The 25,096-nt window shown below is 33.8% G+C and overlaps 2 protein-coding genes and 1 non-coding gene across 3 annotated transcripts in view; all 3 read right to left on the bottom strand.

The window, feature by feature from the left end:
- Nucleotides 1-3,559: 3,559 nt before the first annotated feature.
- On the bottom strand, nucleotides 3,560-11,002 carry LOC112524557 (ATP synthase subunit gamma, mitochondrial-like). The gene is made up of 9 exons (XM_025134429.1): nucleotides 10,800-11,002; nucleotides 8,709-8,752; nucleotides 8,426-8,578; nucleotides 7,350-7,463; nucleotides 7,140-7,267; nucleotides 6,143-6,265; nucleotides 5,955-6,074; nucleotides 4,845-4,966; nucleotides 3,560-3,892 (listed from the first exon to the last, which is right to left on the bottom strand). The coding sequence occupies exons 1-9, from the start codon at nucleotides 10,898-10,900 to the stop codon at nucleotides 3,823-3,825; spliced, it is 975 nt and encodes a 324-aa protein (XP_024990197.1). The 5' UTR covers nucleotides 10,901-11,002; the 3' UTR covers nucleotides 3,560-3,822.
- A 2,979-nt stretch (nucleotides 11,003-13,981) lies between these two features.
- TRNAF-GAA lies at nucleotides 13,982-14,054 on the bottom strand. The gene has a single exon. It is a non-coding gene; the product is annotated as a tRNA-Phe (tRNA).
- Nucleotides 14,055-23,749: 9,695 nt separating this feature from the next.
- The window catches only part of LOC112526048 (probable 2-oxoglutarate-dependent dioxygenase AOP1), a 3,258-nt gene continuing 1,911 nt past the window's right edge, over nucleotides 23,750-25,096 (bottom strand). Inside the window, exons 2-3 of the mRNA XM_025136428.1 lie at nucleotides 24,607-24,931; nucleotides 23,750-24,020 (exon numbers count right to left, since the gene is read on the bottom strand). Coding sequence (XP_024992196.1) covers nucleotides 23,778-24,020; nucleotides 24,607-24,931 — 568 coding nt within the window. The 3' untranslated portion in view covers nucleotides 23,750-23,777. The remainder of the gene's footprint in view (nucleotides 24,021-24,606; nucleotides 24,932-25,096) is intronic.

A 25,096-nucleotide genomic window follows, 5' to 3' on the forward strand; every position in this document is an offset into this window, starting at 1 on the left:
AATTCTCTGAAATTCAAAGTGGTAGAGTATGGGCCGGGCTGAAAGCAACGAAATATTGGACCGGGCCCAATTGCCACGCCAAACATTTACCCCGAAGCCCAAAATTAAGGCTTGTTTATTATTTAATGAAATTATTAAGAGAGACTCTAAAACTATCTGAATGATTTTGTATCATGGGTCTCCCTTAATCATTAAGTGTCATAATTTCATTGTAAACAATTACCAAACAATTATATTTTATTTTGCACTATATTATGAGAGCATTTTAATCATTATAACCACTTATTTATTCTGTACCGAACCATTCAGCAACTGTCAAACAACCCCTAATTAGAATTTTGTAAAAGTAATAGAAAACTTGTAATATAAATGGGGTAAAATGTGCAAAATAAAAATTATTTTTATAAATTTTCTTATTATAGCATTGTATTTTCAGTTTTTCTTATTATAGTAATGTACTTTCAAAATATTTTTTATCAGGACATCATACTTTAAAAAATTTACTCGTTATAGCATTGGATAACATTTTAAATTAAATTTACCTATTATACCAGGTTTATTTGTCACCTCATCGTCCACGTAGCTGTTCACATGTACGATAGTGTTGACATGATATTTCTTATTATAACATTGTACTTTCAAAATTACTTTATTATAACATCACCAATTTCTATTACAAGATTATACTTTTAATTTTAATATTTTTATCATTTAAACATTATAAATTTAATCAAATGTGTTTATTAAAAATTATAATATCATAAATTAAACATGTTTACAAAAGATTACTATTTCACGAATAAAATATTCATAAAAAATCATTCGTTCATATATAATTTATAAAAATAATCAATCACCTTTTTATTAATATATTATTATAAAACATATTTTAAAGCATTATTACATATAAATCCTACAAAATATCATAAAATACCAACCACCAACATGAAATTTCAATATCCTATGTGTTGTGGGACTTCGTTACTTAATTGCCATTGCACCTCAGTTAATACATAAGGCAACTATGACACTAAGGGCTTGTTTGTTTTTTGAAAAAAACCATTTAATGCTTCTTAAGTTTGAACCGGTTAGACTTTTTTATTTTCAGACCGTTTGTTTTTTTTATATAAATAAGAGCTGAAAAGATCTTAATTTGCTCTGGAAAAAAATTGATAACATAATCACTTAAATCCTTTTAATCGCTCCCTCTAGACTCTCCCCTCCATCCTCACCTCCAGATTTAGTCCTCTAAATCTATCTCGCAAGACATTCGATCTCCAAATCAATCACGACCCATATCGATCCACATATTCTCGTAAAATCATGACCCAGATCGATCCAAATCTATCAGATCCAAAACTTGACTGATTCAGATTTCAAATTTCAGATGTAAAAACAAACAGTCTGACTGATTCAGACTTCAGTACCACCTCTTAAAATTCAGAAGTGAAATAAGACTTAAGACTTCAGAACCTCTTAAAAAACAAACGCCACCTAAAAGTTGGAATAATAACAGATTAAATCTCTAAAATACTAGATATTATGGATATTGTTCTAGTTACAGTTTGGTTTAATCCGCTGATATTGCATTCCAGATTCTAGGCAGTTTGATCGTTATTTACTTAACGAGTCGAGTTCTATAATAGCAATGTTCAGCTCGGTTGGATTAAATTTTTCGAGGCCAGTTGAGTACATTTTTGTTCAAGTCAAACATGTTTATATGTCTATTATTCATATAGTCAAAATATATAAATAATTAAGTTCGAGCCAATAAACGAGTCAATCGTTCTCGAATCGAGCCCATAAGCGAGCTTTTAAAGCTTGGATTTTAGATTCAAATTTGTTAAACAAGCATCAAGCTCGAACACTGAAAAAATATCCCAGCTCGAGAACACTACCATGAAAAAGTTATTTGAGCCCGAGCATGATATTATATTCCAGCTCGAGAAGACTACTTTGAAAAAGTTATTTGAGCTCAAGCATGATATTGTATTCTCGAGCCGAACTCAAAGAACTTGCTACTTTGAAAATGTTATTTGAGCTTGGGCCTAATATTATATTCTCGATCCAAACTCGAACAACCAACTACTCGAGTCAAGAGTTATTTGAGTCCAAGTCGAGCTTGAGCACTACTTTGAAAAAATTATTTGAGCTCGAGAATGATATTATATTCTCAAGCCAAACTCGAACAACCAACTACTTGACTCAACCCGTTAATACCCCTACCAACGAGACCCTGAAATTGACAACCGGCAAATCCTCATGGGGTAAGGTGTTTCATGATTCGAGCTCTTAATGAGTTACTCGAACTTGAGCTTAACAATTCTCGAACTCAAGTCGATCTCAAACACAAAATACAGTTTGTCCGACTTAATGAGTCAAGCTCTATGATACTAATGTTCGACTGGGCTCGTTTGAAAGTTTGATTAATTTTTTTGAGTCGAGTTGAACAAAGTTGAATGATTCAAGCATAATTTTTTTAAGTCAAACATGTTCGTATTGTCTATTAATTATATAGTCAAAAGATATAAATCATCGGGCTCAAATCAATGAATCAAGTGATGTCGAGTTCGAGCCCATGAACAAGCTTTTAAAACTTGATTATAGATATAATATGTAATTTAAATTTATTAAACGGTCATCAAGCTCAAATATTGAAAAAAAATATTATAGCTCAAGAACACTACTTTAAAAAAGTTATGTGAGCCTGACTTCAAGCTTGAGCACTACTTTGAAAAAGTTATGTGAGCCTGTGTCAAGCTTGAGCACTACTTTGAAAAAGTTATTTAAGCTCGAGCCTGATATTATATTTTCGAGCCAAATTCGAACAACCCGCTACTTGACTCACTAATACCCCTACCCACAAGACTATCAAATCGAAAACCGACAAATCCTCCAGTAGCCCTGAAGAGACTTAAGGCCCGATTACTAAACACCTGCCTTGGTAAGCACTTACCATACAATCTATTTTGATGACAAAAAATGTTAGTACATAAAGTAAGTGAGAGAAGTAACTTTTGTCGGTAACTGCTTACTCCGTAAGCGTTTGATAAACAACCCTTAAACCAATTTGTCCGTACCTTCAAGACCACCTCATGGAACAAACCAAACGCATAGTCGTTGCTAGTGTCAAACGTAGGGGTTTTAACAAGCTATTCGAGCTCAAGCTTAAGAATTGTCGAGCTCCCATCGATCCTTTAAACACATTCACACAATAAAACTCATTCAACTTAAGGAGTCGGAGTTCCATAATAACAATGTTTGACTCAACTCGTTTGTAAGCTCAATTAAAATTTTAAAGTCGAGTCTAACCATTCAGCCATATACCTTTTCAAGCCAAACATGTTCATAAATCATATACCAAAAATACAAAAATTATTGTCATGAATGAGTATCAAACTCGAGCTCCTGCCCTTACACTGGTCATATATTTTCAAGCCATGCTTGATCAACTTTCAGCTAACTCGACCCGTTAACACCCCTAATCAAACACATGCTTTTAAGATGGTTACATTTTGTGAAATAAACCCTACCCAATGACATGTTTGGATATGATCAATAAAGGGTAAAACTGTCAAATTCATATCAATAACCAACAACATACATGAACATTGCAAATGAAATTTGGCTCAAAGCCCATATCCATTCATAACAACGAGAAAACCTCAAATAAACTTAACTGCAAAAAGACAGATATGCCCCTGATAGAAAAGTTAATCAAAGCCCAGATTATTTGAGGACTTCAACAAACGTATGGTCTTATTTTTGTTACCTTCTGGCTTTTGCAAAAAAGAAAAAAGATAAGTAACAAACACGAAACAATTAACCTTCCAATGCAGACGCTCCGGAAATAATCTCAGTGAGTTCAGTAGTGATCGATGCTTGACGAGTCCTGGTAACATCAGATGGCGATGAAGAGATGAGCATATAATTAATATCAATGTACCCTAAAACAAATACTCCCTCGGGCCCAAAATAAAGTGTCTTTTCCAATTATACCCTTAACTATGAGATGAAGTCCATTACTACCTAAGGGTGAAATTTGTCATTTAATTAATTTTAAAAGTGTAATACTTACACGTTACAAAAACTATATACCTTTTTCAATGTGCACATTTGTTTTGGGATTGAGGGAAAATAAAACAAACAGTGGGTCCACACAAAAAAGGCAGATTTGTGTACATCTTAACCTCAACAGACCCACCTCCCAGTGAGATGAATTGGGTTCATTCGGTTCGGTTTGGTTTGATATAAAACAAAAACAAGACAACCACAATGTAAATGATTCAAAGATCACCATGAATTTTAGTTTTCTCAAGATATTTACAACCTGCCCCTATGTATGTATATATTTATATATTTACAAACGGCCCCTATGTATGTATGTGTGTGTGTGTGTATATATAGGGCCTTCATCATTTGAGAGCAAAATATATTTTGGTAACTGTGAGAATTATTATCGAGGTATTGTTTCACATGATTTTTTCCATCTAAGGCTGGAATTTAATACATTTATAAACAATGTATATTATGTTTGTTTCATATGCATTCAGTTTATAATGTGAAACTTTTTGGTTGTATTTATGTGTCACAAATACATAAAAAATGTCGACATTGTGAAACAAATTTATGTTAATCAATAGACTAGATCCAAGTCGTAGATGAAAAAAAATCATGTGAAATAGTGTAAGATACACCGGTTCGCAAGGTTATCACAATTTTATGGGTTTTCAAATGAAGGTCCCCTATATATACACATAGGAATTAGTCTCAATTATGCGGTTGGGGTTGTGTGTGTGTGTGTGTGTGAGAGAGAGAGAGAGAGAGAGAGAGAGAGAGAGGACCTGTTGTAAGTAAGTGTGAGACGATCAAGCATATCACCGGCATTTCTGCTGGAGCTGTCCATGGCAGACATCCGAGCTCCTTGTTCACTGCATGCATTCTCCAAAACTCCATTGAACATTACCTGAGCACATTAAAAGACAGTGACAACAATAGGATAAGTAGTTAAACGGGAACGTGCGCTATTTCAAATACAAAATCATTTTAATAGTTGCTAGCAGGCAATAAAAAGACCAGTCTTTAACAGAGCAAGAACCATAAATCTACCACGAAGTTCTAATCCGAATAAAAAATACCCCCTTCAAAGTGTAACTTTTTACTTTAAAACACCCAACTTGATTTCTTCCCAACTTCAAAATATATATAGATAAATGTAGAAAAAACTATGGCTAAAAAATTATTGTGAACATTTAGGGTGTGTTTGGTATAATGGATAGGATAGAACAAAACAGGGATCACAGTTCAACATTTGGTGGGACTTTTATGTGGAACATACTAGAACAAAGTAGAACGGGTATGTTCCACCTCCACCTCCACCTCCATCCCCACCCCCAGGGAACAAGGTGGAACAAGATGGAACAAACCTATATTTTACCAATATAACCTTAATATAAAACTTAATTCTCTTCTAAAACATCAAATACACCTCTGTCTTTACATTTTATTCATTCTTTAAATTTTATTTATGGTATTTTATGCTCTTTAAACTTTCACTTTATTGTCTTCAAAATATTATTTTTATACGGGTTTCTATATTTTGATCAAGTTATGTACATTATTAAATATTAATAATAATAAAATAATATAGAAAAGTTAAAAAATAAAAATAAGAAACTACATAAACTTTTTATTCCGGTGTCATTTTAATCGTCTAGACAAGAACTTTCTGATGATATACTTATCATATAAAAATATTTATTTTATTATAATTAAATAGATTACATAAATAAATCAAAATATATAAACAACTAAGTAGGGGTAAATTGATCATTTTATTTGTTCTGTCATGTCTAGTTATGTCTTACCAAATGCTGCCTGGATATCAAATGCACCCTTATATTGGAATGAGGGGAATGATTTTTATATAAGTTGTTAAAAATACGAGGGCTTACACATGAAAACTGGAATTCAGAAAGATTCTGAAGAACTTCTGACTTCGTTTCACCACCTTCAATTTCATAGGAATCCAGACTGCCAATCTTTCCCCCAGCTTCGGATTCTCTTTCCACAACCTTTAAGAAAAGAATGCCTAATTATAAGTATGTAGTGACAAACCTTGGATTTAAAACACATTATTTACCTCAGGGGACAACACAGTTGCAGTTGTAGGCAGAAATGAGACAACTGATTGAAACTTATTAAATACTATCCTCAATGCATCATACTCCACATTCTTTAAGATGTCATCTGCAATTACAGATACCTGCAAAGAAAATAATTTTTTTAAGGCCATGACTCATGGCGTGCATCTTGCCATTACGGTCTACAAAACGGGTTGGATGTGATTGTAACTATATTCAGACCATTTGTACCGCATGCAGATATGGATATATTCATTTTTGTCAGAGACGGGTTTGAATCAAATCCATTTTGGATGATGTATGCATTTAGACGTGTGGTTTTTTATGAGAATTTACAATTTAATATTAGGGATGATAAAAGACTATTGTGTAGCAAGCAATGTCTTTAAGTTATATTTAATTGTTAAGAACAAGTTTTAGCTAAAAAGGATGGAGTAAGCATACCTATTTTTCAATAACATTACTGTTCATACAAAAAACATCAATTACAAACCAAACCAAACGTATCCAATATATCTCACTCGAAAGTAGGGTCGGGGTAGGATGTATACAGGCCATTCCTCCGTTCCTCCATCCAAGAGATAGAGAGGCCATTTCCATAAATACCCGGCTTGCGAAAAAGATTTAAGAGAAATTAGAGAAATAAAAAAATTGGCATTTTTTTTGAAAGTTTAGAGGATTTTGAAAATGAACCGGAGGGCATGAGATGCAGGGAAATAAACTAGAACAAGGGTGTGTGCGAACAGGCAACAAGGACAAAAATATGTCAACTACACACACACACACACACACATATATATATATATATATCATATATCATATATCATCAAGGACATTTAAAACATCGGGTATTTTCGGGTACGGATAACAGAAATTGGATAAGAATTAGAGAGAGATGTGAATTTACTGATATCCATTTACTGTCCACTCTTGTGCACCAACAAGATGCAAGCTTACTAAGTCGTTACATATGTGCTAGCATAAAAACAGGGCTACCTGGGTGTAGTTCAGAAAATTCTTTTGCAATTCAGTCATGGTCAACTCAATGTGCTTCTTAGAGTCACGAATCAGTTGAGCCTTTGCCTTTTCTCCCAAAACCACATATTTACATTCTGCATCAGGACCTGCATGGATGCAAATATATAAATGAAGCTTGATATCCGATAATATTGAAAATTTAATCCACTGAACTTTTTATGTACGTACCAGAATTGATCTTGTGAAGAGCCCTGCTTATCTTCACTGACGTAGAATTAATACCACCACAAAGACCCTTGTCAGAAGAAATAGTGACGATGACATTCTTCTTCACACTCACACCTAGTTAAATAATAAGAAATGAGAAATGTCAACAAATAGGCAACAAATTGCATCTTTAAAAAAACAAAACTATTTTAGTGTCGTGTTGTTCGAAGTTCAAACCATACCTTGAATGAATATGTCGGTATAGTTTATTTTTAGTAATACGTTAACTTTGATCTCCTTTGTGCAACAATGTTTAACTTCAATTTAATGTCTCAAAAGGCTCCTCGGAAAAAATGAGCAAATTGCATGAAAATGCAACATACTTTGGTATGATTCCTATTTTATGTAACATACTTCCCAAACCTTCATTTTGGTATCTCGGATGTGATATATCTCCGATATTTAGACCAAAGTACGTTACACAAATTAGAATAAAGTACTTTCATTTTAAGAAATTCTCAGATGTAAACCAGGTGCATAAACGTTCGAGCTCTAAGGTAGGTCGCACAAATTAGGAATTGGACCAAAGTTACATTCTCATGCAATTTGCCCAAAAAAGAAATACTCCCTCCAGCCCATCCTAAATGTAACAATTTCCATTTTGGCGTCCCAAAATAAGACCAGCATTTTCAGGAAAGCAAGTTCCATTCCAGTATTACTTATTAGTTATTAGCCCCTTAGTAACAATTGCAAGTTATTATTGACACTGACTTTGGTCCATACAACTCCATCAAACTGCTGCTACTCCAGCATTATATTATCCTAGGACAGATTTAGCAACTAAAAACTCCATAGCATTAATAACTAAATCATCATATATTAACATTATTCGAGTAGAAAAATTTGCAGATTAGCATTAGCATGTGCACACAGCACAAACTGCAGATCCTAAGATGTATAATGCAACTAGAAAGTCTTTTTTCTCTAATCATTGTTTTGTGAAAATTTATCAACCATGCATACATAAAAGTGGAAGCAGGCAACTAGGTTGAAGCGACCAGATGCAAAAAAAAAATGAGTTAATGACAAAAACATACTTGGGGTGTCACCAAGCAGAGCAGTAAATGGTTGCCATAACCCACGAGAATTCTCGGCTCTAACTTGAATTGCTCTCAGCTTCGAAGCTGCAACCATCTTCATGGCCTTTGTAATCTTCTGAATATTCTTAACACTCTTCATACGGTTTCTAACTGCCCAAACAATACTTAGCACCATGAACACTCAGGAAGAGTACTAGAATCATTAAAAGACTAGATGGCATAAATGTCCTAAAATAGTGACAAGCGATGGTAGCATAACAAGATGGTATTATGTCATTACCAATTTGAGTTGAAATGGAGCGAACCCCAAGGCCAACCTGCTCTCTGCAAACACCAACCAACATGCAATAATCATTAATCAAACATTGAGTTGTGCAAATTATTGGCTGATGAACATTGATTGATAAAGGAATCAAAGTTTTTACTCTCTATAGAATGCTTAACTCTCTGCCTTTCAAGAGGTCAGGTCCCTCCCAAAGGGTCTCACCCAACTGATTGCAAAACAGAATGCCCTTCCCGCTCTAACCCCTCCCCTATTATACTACCCCTGCTATTTTCTTATATTGTTCACAAACGAGGTGGATATCATTTTTTGGATAGACAAATAATTGAAGGAATTCCGGATGGAGTTGGCAATTGATCATCTTAGAGGGATCCTTTTGTCGACTGATGTTCCTTTTACACTCGTCGTCTGTGAAGAACGAGAACCAACTATGTAGGATCTACAGTGGGATACAGCCAATTTTCCAATTTTTTGTATCAACTGGCCAAATTCAAAGCACACGTCTCCTTCTAATGAATACCTAAAATAACCATTTTAAGTAGTGAATATGAATATTATTAAGATTTTGAGACAAAAGAATCCACTACATGAATAAAAGATTTGCCAGTGCCACAACAATCAACTCATATAAGCCATGACTCAAAGTTCACAGCTCTTTAAACTTTATCTAATATCCATGCACCAAATGAGTCAAGTCACGATTCACCAGATATAGTAAAAATAGGTATTTGCATAGTCTTAAATCCATTAATATTTCTAATTTAGCTGCTAATCTCTTCAAAAAATATGGTGTTGATATTGATAATATATGCATCTTATACATTACCACTTCTGTACGGAAAATTCTTATGAATAAAGTAAATAGAGCCCTGGGAACCAATAAAGTAATGCTTGAGGAGGCTGCTCAGATTGATCACAGTGTGAGAAGGCTTCTCCATCTATCGATGACAACTACAACATCAAGATTGCTACCATAACCAGTGAGCAGAACACCTACTTCACCACCTTTTTACTTGTCTTATGAGTTATGGTATTATGCGCATCTGCTTAATTCTCAAAAGGTAGTATTGAAATAGGATATGTAAGGCAATGAAACATTTCATATTTCGGTTGATGAAAAAAATACATCTTTCTCCAAGAAAAAGGTAAAAATGTGTTTTAACAATAAAAACTCTTGCTCTTTTATGTTATTTTTTGTTTACCTCTTTCATTTTCTTTGATTTGGCACTTCCCAACAAACTTGGTTAATTTTCAAAATTGCTAAAACATGTTTCAGACCATGAAAGCTCTACGTTCATCAACTACAGTAGCAGACTTTGAGTTGATCCAAACCATATGGAAGGTTGATGATGTAAATGCAATTGCCTACTCCTGTAGGTTAGAATTACAATAAGAGAGAAAAAATCGTGTGGATTCTGAGAAACGAATATCTATATTACCTTAAAAATGGTTCAAGAATCCAAATTGGGAACAACTCACACTGAAAAAAGTTAGAACCTAGCATAGAGGACCTAAAAACATTAACATGGTTTGCAGCTATATTGGATTCCACCTGACTCAATGTGTCTCTTTAAATTTGTGTGGAGTCCTAACCGCCACAACTTAAAATTATCCCATTCGAAAAACTTAGAAAACTAATGTGATTTGAAGTAGTGCTGGTTTTCAACATCGAAATTGTCATAAATTAAAAAAAAAAAACAGAAAGTACATTTAAAATTCATGACAATGCTACAAACATGATTCTTAAATACATTAGAAAACCCACACAAATTTTCAATCGGGGATATCATATATTTGACCTAGCCACAACCATCCCGTTTACATCCACGAAGGGTGCGAGAATAACAAGATAATTGAACACCAAAGACACACAATATGAGCACTATAACGTGATTCAGATCGAATATCAAAATCAAACCACATCAACCTCCTATCTAAATCAAAAACCCAAATTTGAAGCAGAACGGCAAAAAAATTAATATAAAAGATTAAAAATCCAACCATTTAAAATTAAAACCCTAGAAATGACAATACATCGATCACAGAAAATAATATCAAACAGATCAAGAAATGGATACGAGATCGTACTCAGCGGGAGCAAGAGTGGATTGAATCGCATTGATAGGTCTTGGAGAAGAAACAAGAGGCACGAGACGCCTCCCTTCTCTTCTCAGTGCCGCCATCGCCATCGTAGTTGCAGTTCTTGTGTTCCTGAAAAACAAAGTGAGTTTGGGTGATTTTTGATCGATTTGTTCAAGTTAGGGCTCCGAAAGCTTTGAAGTAGCGTTGGTGGTCGCAGCCAACGCTGATATGATCCGACCGTTCGGGTGAAAATAATTGGATCCGATCTTTCGGGTGAAAATAATTGGATCCGATTATAAACGCCTGCCAACTGCCAGGTGTCGACCACAAAAATGCATGTGGGCTTCTAAGTAGCCATTGGCAAAAAATTGGGCCCGATTTGGGACGGAATCACGGAACGTAGAGATGGTAAAAAATTGGCCCGATTTGGTCGGATTGGATTCAAATTAGTTTCGGTCCCAAACATTATTTTCGTAACCGATCCTGGTCTCGGTCCTGGCTCCGACCAAAAACCCGAGGCCCGATTACGGTACTTTGAAACCGGTTTCAGTCCCGGGTCAGGAGCGGGCCCAATTCGGCCCTATATATATATTTAAATCGATTTTTACATAATTTTCTTTTTTCAAAGTTTTTTTAAATAATATAAATGTGTTATTCTAATACACTTGGAAATCTATAATTTAGTCAATTAAATAAACTTCAAAAGTACGTTTTTTTTCAAGAATACAAGCCGAAATCACTAATTATAACAAGAATTGTGAACATCTTTGAGTCGGTGTTTTCCCTCATACACCATATAACTTATATATAGTGAATAGATGGTCATTGAGACAAAAAAAAGGGTCAAAATAGGAAAAAAAAAATGGTCATATGGATGTTGGGTATCGGCAATAAAATAATAATATTTTTGAAAAATGGGTCCGGTCCCAGGCCGGGCCTTCTATTTTTACGAAAAATGTAACCGGGCCCATTTGGCCATCTCTAAGTCGAAATGGGACCGGTTTTATAGCCCGATGGTTCAGGATGTTACGTGTAAAAAACTAGACCAAACCAAACCCATCCAAAATGTCTTGTAACAACAGTTGATATCACTTTAAGCTAAATAAAATATTGCAATATTCACTTTAAGATGGTTAATAACTTAATCAAAAAACTAAGGTTGTTCCTGAACTTTTGACAATACAATCTGTATTGCGTTGTAACAGCAGTTGATGTTACTTCATAAGTTGAATATTAAATTTTTCCATAAAGAAACTTTTTGTATTGTCGACATACAACCATGATATTAAAACAAAAAATGGGAAACCGTCTTCTAAAATGTCCTCTGCATTGTCAAAAATAACAAAACACATAGCACCCAACTGCTAATAAGAGCCTCTATAAACACTTTGTTGGCCTTCTATGGACAATTCTAACTCGTTTCACCAACGTAAAGAACTAGACCAAACCAAACCAAACCAATATGTCCAACTGGAAGTAGGGTCTGGGGGTGGGATGTAATGTAAACAACCTGTCATCTAACATTCCCATGAAATACAACCGGATTGTGAAAAAGTTTTTGCACAGAGTTTTGGTAGCAAACCAAGTGCTTCAAAGAGTTTGTCAGTAAAAAAAATTAGGAAGAAGTTGAAGAACAGGGAGGAGCTTGGGACCAAAAGGTAAAATGAAAAAAGAAACCGAGAGCTTTTGAAAAGAAGAACCAAGACTGATAAATCGTGAATGGTAAACAGTAAACTTCAAGACATTGAATTCCTACAGATTGTTGCTCATCACTTTTAGGTGGCGTTTGTTTTTTAAGAGGTGCTGAAGTCTGAAGTCTGAATTCACTTCTGATTTTTAAGAAGTGGTGCTAAAGTCTGAAATCTAAATCAATCAGACTGTTTGTTTTTTGCGTCTGAAATCTGAAGTTTGAAGATGAGAGATCGAGAGTTGATATGGATTGACAGTTGACAGAGTTGAGAGATGAGAGATCGAGACATAAGAGTTGATCCAGAGAAATCGAACGTAAAGAGATCAGAGTAGGTAGGCGACGATTTGAAATAAGAGGTAATAAGAAGTTTCTCAACCACTTAAATTTTCAGACCTAATAAGAGCTTTTAAGCTCTTAATTGAAAAAAAAAAACACACTGAATCCTCTAATGTCTGACCTATTCAGACTTAAGAGGACATTAAGAGCTTTTTTATTAAAAACAAACAGCCCCTTAGACTCAAAGTCATATACAAAACTAGTTAAAATCAGTTCATATTATGCCTCTTAATTCATATCCATATATAGCCTCTGGTTTGCATCCTTCATTCCTTTGTAAAATGTATACTGAAAAAGCACATATCATAACATGTATTCGACTTACTCTTGTATGCCAAATCTAATACACAATATAACATGAAATTGATTAAAATCCAACACACACATTTTGTTATTTGTAGTACTTATTACAAGTGGTTAACTCTAATAAATTCATACCCATAAATTAAAGCTCATTCGAGCACTATCTGTTCATATAAAATAAAAAACGAATAAGCAAGCAACATAAAACTATTCTAAGCAAAGGCACCACATCAACCGGAATTTCAGAACCAGAAAAAACACATTCGCAAACTCAAACAGGCAAAGACCTTCACATGTTCCCGTGTTACGAATTTTAATGCAGATTAATCCCATTTCTTAGCCCTAAATCAGATCTTAAACAAACATGGAAGCAATCTACACATACAAATTAGGGTTCCTGGATAAAATATCGGCGAGTTTCGCGTACCTGAAAAACAAATATCGGCGAGTTGCATGAAAAAAGTAAATTACTTTAACTTGATTCATAATTTAAGTAATGTACTTTCAAAACTTTCATTTTGGTATCTAAGATGTAATGTTTTAAACATTTAAATACTCGGATAACCGATTGAAGCATTAACCGGTTACCATGCTGATGTGACGAGTGATGTGGTATCTACTGAGGTGAATACCACATCACTCGTCAGATCAGCATGGTAACCGGTTAATGCTTCAACCGGTTACCCGGGTATTTAAATGTTTAAAACTTTAGAAGATGGAAGGTTTAAGAGTACGTTACTCAAAATATAAATCAAGTTAAAGTACGTTACTTTTTCATACAATTTGCTAAAAAATATAATATAAAATTTGCCAAAAAAATATAATATAAATTCAAGAAAAATCAATAAAATTCCATTTATGCGGTGAACGTGGATCGAACACGTGACCTTCAGATCTTCAGTCTGACGCTCTCCCAACTGAGCTATCCCCGCTTTTGTTATCTTTTTTGAAACTCCAATATTTATATCTAACTGAAAACCATATGGCCTGGTTATGGAAGTCTCTCATTCACGGTAGAGATGGCCAAATCGGCCCGGCCCGGGACCGCCGGATGACTGGGACCGGTTATGGGACCGGCCGGGCCCGAAAATTCAAATAATTTTATAAATAAATGTATTTTTAAATAATTTTATAATGTATTTTTATAAGAAAACATTAATTTTAATTATATTAAAACGCATTTTTAATGTGTATTTGAGTGACCCAATTGTAAATTTTATAATGTATTAAAAATACATATCATTAAAAATATCTTATTTTTTTAATGCAAGGACCGGTTGGGACTGGGACCGGGACCGGGACCGGTGGCCCATAACCGGTTATGAAGTACCTTGAACGGTCCTATCATTTTCGAACGGGACCGGGACCGAGACTGGGACCGGTTACGCCGGGACCGGTTTTGGCCGGTTATGAGAAAGGTGATGACCGATTGGGACCGGCCCAGGACCGGTTTTTGGCCATCTCTAATTCACGGTGAGGTAAACTCGATTTTGAGTTGGTTTTATTTTTTCCTTCAAACATCTATCACTTTTTTTTTTTATTAACCTAGATATCTAATCCGTTATGCAAGCCGACTAATTTCAAGACGACCATCTGTTTTGCAGATAGTCCGGAGTCACCGCATTTGAATCTCCATGGCCACAAGGGGATTTTTGTTCCTCCTTGGATTTGAACCTGAGACCTCCTGATACTTTTGACCTTTGGAGTCAAGCTCAAACCAATCAGGCACCACCCTTGTGGTTAACATGTATCACTTGTGAACTTTACTCGTAGAATTTATTGTGATTCTTGTTTCTAGCTTGCTAAAATCGGCTACGAAATTCTTTGTATAAATACGAAATTAACTCGTTTAAGGCATAAACCCTTTTTTCATGCTTGTTTGATTCACGAGCTGTCGAGAGGTCTGTTTAAAATTTAATGGCTTCCATCATAAATTTACTGATGTTTGTTGTTGTAATTCAAAGCGTATACGATTCATTAACAATGATTCGTTGATTAGTATAAAATTTAGTTACCATGATGCTTCGGATTTCTTTATACTATTTATTCATATGTTGGACCCTCATAAATAACTGAGTTTATAACCATAGAGGGAGGTTTAAACGACACTACAACAAAATATGGTTTATAGGACACAAAAAAAATGGCAAACGTAGTGTGTTGATTTTATAAAATTTGTAAACCCATTATAACTCCAATTGAGGTGATTTTTGAATATTTGGAATAAGATGATATTTATCGGTAATTTTCATTCGTATAATTCAGTATAAAACATGTTGGAGGTAAGAGAAATTATTAGTTTATGTAATTATATGTTCAATTTGGAATAATGAGTGTATATAGGATCATGTAAGACCAAGTGTTTTTCGTGAGACCCGTAAGACCAACTTATATCCATTGGATTTGATCAACAATCTGATCAATGGTCTGAAGTCGTCCAATGGCAGTTTTGTGATTATCGATAAATTTGGTGGCTTTTATGAAGGTTCAAGGTTCGTATATCAGAGTTGAAGTTTGACTTTTCAGGTTTTATCTTCATTCGTCAAAAGCCCTCCAGGCGCGAACTGATTCGCCATTGAAGGTTTACCCTTAGAGAACTTTGCTCATCGATTGGAGGCTAAATTTCTGTTGGTAAGTAACAAAACTTAGGTTTTCTTTTTGTGTTCTTCTTCTTCGTCTTCTGTTATCTTCTAATTTGTCATTTTTAGTATAACCACTGTGATTTTCAATCTTAATCTCTTCACTCATCGGAAGCCTCTTCAAACTCCAGACGCGAACTGTGATTCTCGATTGAAGGCTTTTACCTATATCGAACTTTGATTCTCTATTGGAGGCTAAGTTTATGTCGGTAATTAACTAAAATTAGATTTTCTTTTTGATGAAATTGTATTATTCTCCTTCTTCATCTTCTGTTCTAATGGATTCCAAGTTCAAACCCTAGTTTCATATTCATCTTATGACCATTGTTGACACGTCTCATTATATATCTACAATTCTGAATCATGCTTTCCCATGCTTTAATGTCAATGGCTTGTATGTAGAATATACGCAACTTTACATTAGAAACAGTAGTAACTAGTTTTTGTACTTATCGTGTTCTATTTATTTTTTATTTCTTCAGACTCGCCGAAAAAGAAAATAGGAAAAATGCCATTAACAAAAAAGCTTGTTGCCAAGTTAAGAAGTAATCCAAAGGGAACTTCTACTCCAGAACATGAAAATGAGATGAGCATTGAAGGTAACAATTGAATGAACGTTTTACATTTGATGTTTTGCCTTATTAATCAATTCTGCTTTCTATTTGTTTTACTTACCATTTCCATAGCATCCTTGAAAGTTGATTCGGTAAAGAATCTTAACTTGTTCTACATATATACATGAAAGTAGATATTATATTTACATGTTCTTTTCAATTTGTGTGTTACTATCATGACCTGTGGAACATCTTTCACAGCAATTGTTGTGAAGGTTCAAAGAAGGCAGAGAAAACAAATGGGTAAACAGATTTTTATACAATCTATAGATATATGTTGTCTTTTTATTTCTTTTGGTGGCAGTTACAAAGGGTTATGTGTCTTGAAAATGAACCTTTACAATATGTTTGTTGTGAAGGTTCAGTTATTCAAAGTCCATTATAAGCTTTTTTGTGTAGTTTGCTGTGACATTTTTATGGACTTTCTATGTATTGGGATTTAATAAAACAGGTGTTTTTTATAATCTTGAGAGGGCGACATTTCTACTTGGTGGTGTTCAATCTTAAGAAGCCATCATTTCTCATTATAGACAATATCAATCATACGCAAAATATTAAAGAAGTTTATGGCATTGTTCCTGAAACATTGGTAAGCTTTTAGTTATGTTAAAATTTGATAATAAATATTTTCTTTTGTTTATAATAGAGTTAAAAGTATGATTGATGATATATTTTTTTTATTTAATTTTAATTCTATAGGATTCATTATTTTGCAACTACTTATGTGAAGTTCATCATCCAAAAGCCTATGAGATGTTACAACTTCAATCAGAAAGAGTTGATATGGATTGGAGAACAAAGAAAAATTATGTTGATTGTGGGGTCTTTGCTATGCGTCATATGGAGATTTTTTTTTGGGTCAAAGTCAAAAGATTGGAAATGCGGTCTTGTAAAAGAGGGTACCAAGAACAAAGCCCAAGAAAAACAAGTTAATGATTTGAGAAAAAAATACGCATCAAAGATTCTACTATCCAACTTGAATATAGTGAAGTGTAAAGTAGCCGACGAACCCGAGTTTCAGCCTAGTGGTAAAGGCTTGGGCATGGATAGTCATGAACCGAGTTCGAGCCCTGGGAGGGGAGTGTTGGCGACATTTAAGTGGGACCATGTTTAGCCTCCAAATTTGCCAGGGATTAGTCGGGCTTTGGCCCGGACACCCTTACAAAAAAAAAAAATAGCCGACGAAGTGAAGGAATGACAAGACTATGATGTCAAAGAACAAAACCGACTTTTGGAAAAACCTACGGAAGAATTGGAAAAAAGGTTTGCTTGAGAAACGATGTGGGTACATTATTTTATGCTTTCCTCTATATAATGGTCTAAGAGGTTGTTTTTTCAAGAAAGTTGTCAATTATTAGGCAGCTTGTTATGATAATAATGTTTAAGTAGCATGTCTAAAGTAGGATTGGCAGTTTTTTGAGTTATAGTTCATGAGCTTCATGAGAATTAATGAGCTTCCTATATATTGATTTAAAATTTCATACCTTCACAACATGGACGTTGTGAAGGTACAGATTTATCAACTGATAATTGGAGTTAAATTTTTATGTTTGTTTTCATTTTACTATCTAATGACATTAACGTGTATGTCAACACACTAGAGTGAGATTTATTAAGTATTCTTCATTAAGTTGATACAACTATTCAGTTTTAGGAAGTAACCTTCGCAACAATCAACCCTGTAATTATTAACTGGATGAGACTTTCAGTCCTTATCATCACGTTTCCAACTAAAATTCTTGATTCTTGCCATTTTCATCACTAAAGTAATGTGACTTAATAAGTGCTTATCTGGTAAAATTAAATATAAATATCTAAAATACCCAAAAAAACCAATTCAATTTTATAAGGTAATATGATGTAAATAAAAGTTCATTGGACAAATCATGTAAAGTAACAAACATATCAATTTATCATTCCTTCTTTTTTTGGCAATTCCTCGAGTCGTGATTAGCCCATTGCTGACAATTTCTACAGATTCTCTTGCCTCTTGAACTTTTGTTAATCGACTCTTCTCGCGCACCAACATATCGCTTGCTAGTCCAACATCCCTTGTTTCTTGCATTCCTAGAAACTTTAATTATTACTTCAGCAGGTTGTGTTATTCCAATAAAGCACTCAATTGTATCCCTTTTGCTCCTTGAAGATTCGCTAATGCTAGTAGATTCTAATTCAATCTCAAACAACTTGATACACTCAAGAAACTGACCAAGTATTTCAATGTCATTTCCCAAACAACTTGTAACGCGTCCAACTGATGAGTATATGTCCGAAAGCGCATTGTTTGTATCTGRAGTTCCATTCAACATTGCTTTTGTTGATGGTAACTTTACAGCATCTTTTCTCCAACGTTGAAACGTAGCGTATTGTTGATGGTTATTGTCATGGTTATGTATGGACATGACTATTGTGAAGCAAACCATCACCTGCCCAACATCCTTCACAACATGCCTGTTGTGAAGGTTCAAAGAAGACAGATAAAACAAATGGATAAACATCTTTTCTATACAAACTGTAGATATATATTGTCTTTTTTTATTACTAAATAACCAGGTTTGGCTCCTAGTTATGGTCATGGCTAGTGTGAAGCTAACCATGACCTACCCGACATCCATATAGATGATATGGTGTGTATAGTTCAAGAAGGGTTACGGTCATGGTTATGATATGATGTGTACATTTCTAGAAGGGTTATTGTCATGGTTATGTATGGACATGGCTATTGTGAAGCAAACCATAACCTGCCCAACGTCCTTCATAGCATGCCTGTTGTGAAGGTTCAAAGAAGACAGAGAAAACAAATGGGCAAACAGCTTTTCTATACAAACTGTAGATATATAGGTCTTTTTTATTACTAAATAACCATGTTTGGCTTCTACTTATGATCATGGCTAGTGTGAAGCTAACCATGACCTGCCCAACATCCATATAGATGATATGGTGTGTACAGTTCAAGAATAGTTACGATCATGGTTATGATATGATGTGAACAGTTCTAGAAGGGTTATTGTCATGGTTATGTATGGATATAGCTATTGTGAAGCAAACCATGACCTGCCCAACATCCTTCACAGCATGCCTGTTGTGAAGGTATGACCAATTTTTCCTTCTTCAGTCAGGTGGTTACTTGTGTAATGCTATAATGTACTGAGAGGGGTTAAAATGTGTGTTAAGGCTTTATGTTAAGATATTCTTAAAAAGTACAAGCATATTCAGTTTACAAACCTCCAAAATGAAAAAAAAACAATCAGTTAAAAGAAACCAATGACCTTGATTACATTGTTCACCATCATAAACATCATCTGAGATTCTCTTGTGAATATCTTCATTAGACATTCTTTCTCCTACAATCAAAATATGTAAAAACATTCTTTTAATGAGTTTTGAATAATTGCATCCAATTAATGAATCTTCACAACAAAAAACAATTATCAAAATAAGCTAATGGCCTTAATTACCCTCTGCATTGTTGAAAACATTATTTGAGATAAGTTGCTGATCATCTTCATTAGACATCCTTTTTCTTGACACTGAAATGTCTTAAACCCTAAAAAGCAAAAAATTAAATATAAACAAATTACGTTTATGTAAAAGATTTCTTACTTGAATTAAGGTAGAGAAGTTCAGTGCAGAATGGAGCAACATCAATGGCAATTTCTATTGAAATCGACATTGTGGATGAAATTTTGTGATGTAGGTTCAATGGTAGTCGGAGTTGTCAATTGAAGATCTTCAATCAAAGTTCTGGACCAATTGAGGCTTTAAATCATTGTTTACTGGTCGAAGAAAGAGGAGATCGTTAGAGGGAGAATGCGAGTTCATCCCAAGAAGAACACAAAGTCGATCATGGAGAAAGGCAGTAAGAATCGCTTTTCATTGTTTTCGATCGTGAGGTAAAAAAATAAAAAAAATATATAGGTCAAAAATACCCCTACAGTTTAAAGTTTAATGCTAAATTTTAACCATTGTCATTATATTATAAAATTGATCAATGGATATAAGTTGGTCTTACGGGTCTCACGAAAAACCATTGGTCTCACGTGAACCCAACCCTATATATATATATAGGGGTCCATTCAAAGGAGAATGGTTAGTTTGTGATAACTATAAGATCCAATCTCAACCAAAAATCAATGGATAAATTAGGAAACTAATATTTTCGGTAATTTGACTTAAATTTTTAATTAAAGAACATTTTAAATATTTAATTTTTTTTTATCTCTTCTCTGTCTCTCTCTCTTGCTTCTGGCCTCCGGTAAACCTTAATTCGACGAACACCATGTGATATCCAAAATATATCAAGATACACAATGAAATACCCAAAACACATACAATGTGAATGTGATATCCAAAACACATCAAGTAAACTTCGAGACCACTATGATACCAATTGTGGTGCCATTGTCATACCAACTGTAGTACCACTATGATACCTACGTTGTATATAGGTATGTAGATGAGATGGTGGTCAGTAGCGGGAATGGGGGAAGGGAGATGGTCGTCGGAAACGGCGTCTTGGTCGGACAAGATGACCGGAGGAGGCCACCGGATTTTGGTTCTTGCGTGTCCGTGTGTGTGTGTGTATATATATAATGAAGTAACTAATCTAATTAAAGTAAATTGGAATATTAAACTAATTATAGTAAATTGAATAATCAACCCAAATTACTAATTTAGTAAATTGAATAATCAACCCAAATTACTAATTTACTTTTCTATTTTATTTTAAGAAAAATATTAATTATCTTAAATAATTGACTTACATTAAATCTCACAGTTACCACAAACTAATTACTTCTCATTTGATTAAGCCCCTATATACAAGAACTTAATGTTAAGGAAGATGCAATTGTTCGTGATGAACAAGAGAATGTTACTATTGGAACTTATACAATGTTTCGATCTCATATTCGAAGGAAATAGAATTTCTTGTCGGTCTATAAACTTATTCCTAGATGGCCAGATTGGTTACGAAAAGGTGAAAATGCAAGTAAATGAACCTTGCATTGGGCATTAGAGAGTGAGATTGACATATACATAAATGTCAAAGGATGGTTCTTCGGGTCTCTTGACCTAATGAAGAAATTTTGCAAAAGTCCAAAACAAAGTCTTAAGCGACCTTACTTTCGGCTTTGGTCGTCTACCTTCTCGTGTATCTCTCTGGTCTCGTAACATAGTGACTTATGCCACCATGCATGTTACTAAGGTCGCTTGACAGGTGCCCGTGATGATTTGGGTAGTTTATGTTGGTTAATTTTGGTTGAGAAGAAAAGGTATAAATGCATCTCTAGCTCCAAATCTTGCAATCCAATTTTTCCATACATTCTCCTTCCTTCTTACTCATTCCATGGACAAATTATCAATTCAAAAGGATCAAACAGACGTATACAATTCAATCAGATAGTTGTACCATCTAGGCGGCGTCCATAAACCAAGCACGTCTGAGGCGAATTTCGTCTTAGGATACTGCAATTTGTAGGCCTCTGTCTGTATAAATATCATTCAGTTCGGATTTGTCATCGAAAGATAAGCAGTTTATTATTTTATTTGGTTTTAGTTGTGTAAATTGTTACATATATATTAGTTTTATTCTCATCTACAGATTGGTCCTAACAATCTATAACGAATTTTTGTTTCTAAATAATAGAAACAAAGTGGATCAATCATCTATTTTGAGATCCCATGCTGAGAAACCCTATAAATTTAAGGGTTCATACTTTTGATAATGGGAATAGAAAATGATGTCCTATCTAACGACGATTCTCCAACGAGTAAATACTGAATAATATTTAGTGACCAATATTTTTTTGGTCACTAACACTTTGAAGTTAGTGAAAACTATTTATTGGTCAGTAAGCCTTCCAACTTAGGCATGAGAATAGGCCTCGACCTGTCGGGAACCCAGTCAACTCATCTTGGTCGGGAAGGGGGATTCCTCACTAAATTGGGTATGGGGACGAGGATCCTCATTTGTCTCAAAGCAGGGATGGGGCCAAGGACAAGTATCGTACTCCCCGTCCGATCATGTAATTGTTATATATATATATATATATATATATATATCTCGGTGCTGGTTCAAATGCTAACAAAGATTATCGTGTTAACTTTGTTAATCTATCTTGACCGTTAATTTGAATAATAAACAGTTGTGATTTAATGATGTTTAAAAATTAATTATTAAATTAATATTTTCAATTAACATATGTGAACAAAAAATCAAAGGGTATTTAGGTAAAAAATAATATATCTTTGATACATGAGTTGACAGACATATGAACAACTTGTGTATATCTTCAAACCACATCAAACAAAAAAGATTAGACATATGAACAACATTTGAACCGTATGAACATCTTATGTATATTCAGAAGCCAACTCTATTGTATGTACATGAACACCTATGAACAAAGGCATCTAGGGTTGTGTGTTTTCATTCGTGTTCACATGTTTTCATATGTTTTGTGTGTGTGAGTATGTGTATGTATTCATATGAACATCTAGTGACTTGAATATACATGAACACTTATGAATCATGACATCTAAGGCTGTGTGATTTCTGATGTGTTCATATGTCAAAGATGAGAATTATCGATTAAAATAAATATGAATTATAGAACATGAACACGTGTGTAACCCCAATGTCAATATTGCATCATGATCAATTGTGATATGTAACTCCCAATTAATTATTTGGGGGTTACATAAAATGACAAATTACTTAAATACCATTGTATTTAATATATGAGTTACATTTGAACCAAAGGAAAAGATGGAATATGATTGGTTGAGCTTGGTTAACATAGTTAACACAGTTAACACAAAAAATTTGGTTAGTATTTGAACCAAACTCTCTCTCTCTCTCTCTCTCTCTCTCTCTMTATATATATATATATATATATATTTGAAGGGTACAGACTTGTTTCAATCATAAAAATTACTTGCTTTAATATGTTAAACAACTCCAATCATTTTGCCACTTATTGAAATTTTATTTGAAAATATTATTTCTTAATTTCATAAATTGAAGTTACAAACACATAGAGAAAAATATGATACTAATATTGATACTGATATTGATACAGATAGTGATACTGATACTGACATTGACATTGGCATTGATATTGACATTGACATTGACATTGACATTGACATTGACATTGACATTGACATTGACATTGACACTGATACTGATACTGATACTGACACTGACACTGATACTGATACTGATATTGATACTGATACTGACACTGACACTGACACTGACATTGATAATGATACTAAGATTGATACTGACATTGACATTGATACTGATATTGATTGATGATTATTGTAAATTTACTTTTTCCTCCTTTCAGATACCTACCTCCCTCTTCAAATATATCACATTCTCATTAGGAATGTTTCACACTCCACAAAACAATTTTATTGCTTTCTCGTCCAAGTAATTTTCATCTTTAGAGACAAAGTCAAGAAACTTGTAATGATCGAACGGCTTGAATCTTAATGGGTGTTCTTGGTCAACAATTTCTTCTGGTGTTTGTATGATCCCTTTCTTGTATGAGAATAGAACTATCGAGTATCTGTCTTCTTGCCCATTCATGATCACTCGGTGACGAGGAGATTTCACTCTACCATTGCTCCATGCCTAATTACAGAAACGAAAAATAAACATAATGATAATTTGGTAATTTGGAGATAAGTGAATGTGTTACAATAAGTTTATAGAATACAAAGTGTTTAGGAGAATTAAATTTTAAAATAAAGATTTCTGTTAGGGTTTTTTATAGGACTCTTTTGATAAGTGACATATGACCAAGTTATTTTAAATGATGTCATATAAAAAAATTAATAAGACCATTTATTAAAAATGCTTAAAAACATGTTAAGACGTTCAAAAAAATCATGTATATAAACTTATTGTAACACTGACTGATTTTCATTTAGGAATCTTAAACATTTCATAAATCCAAGAACCATCATTTTTGTGAGTATTCATTATGAATAATGTGAGAAAGTATTCATCATAAATGTCGTGACAAATATTCATAATGAATAATATTCATACCGAATGCTCACAAAATAGATAGTTCCTAAAATATATAAAGTTCAAAAATGAACCTGTGCTAGATGTACAAGAGCCCTAAATCTTTTAAAACCGTTTATTAGGAAATCTAAAACAATATAAAACCAATTTTACTGAGTGAGATTAGTAGAGAATCTAGTAACGTTACCATCAATGGATCGGTTGCTAGTACAACAAAGGACAATGGAAGGAATTCAAAAGTTATCCACTTGCCATCCTCGATTTCAACTTCCAATCCATTCACCTCGTTAATTTGGCCAAGTACGGTGATAAAGCTCTTGTCTGTATGAACTGCTACACCCAAGTTAGTCTGGTCTGGTTTTGGTGCAGAGTATTTCATTACTTTAAAAAGATAGTTCATTGATTCGTTAAATGATTCATAGTATTTCTCTACTCCATAGCTTTGAAACACCATCTGCCTCACCGCATTTTCTAGTTCTGTGACTAGAGTTGCATAAGAATGCATAGTGTTACTGAAAAAAGAGATCCAATAAAATAGAATTAAAAATCGTTCATGTTTAATAATAATAAATGTTATGACAAAGTTAGACAACCTAACAAATTCAATATATGAAGTTGGGTAATCTATATATATATATATATATATATATATATATATATATATATATATATATATA

Source organism: Cynara cardunculus (genome assembly GCF_001531365.2).
Source record: "Cynara cardunculus var. scolymus isolate 2C chromosome LG 13, CcrdV1, whole genome shotgun sequence".
NCBI classification, from domain to species: Eukaryota; Viridiplantae; Streptophyta; class Magnoliopsida; order Asterales; family Asteraceae; genus Cynara; species Cynara cardunculus.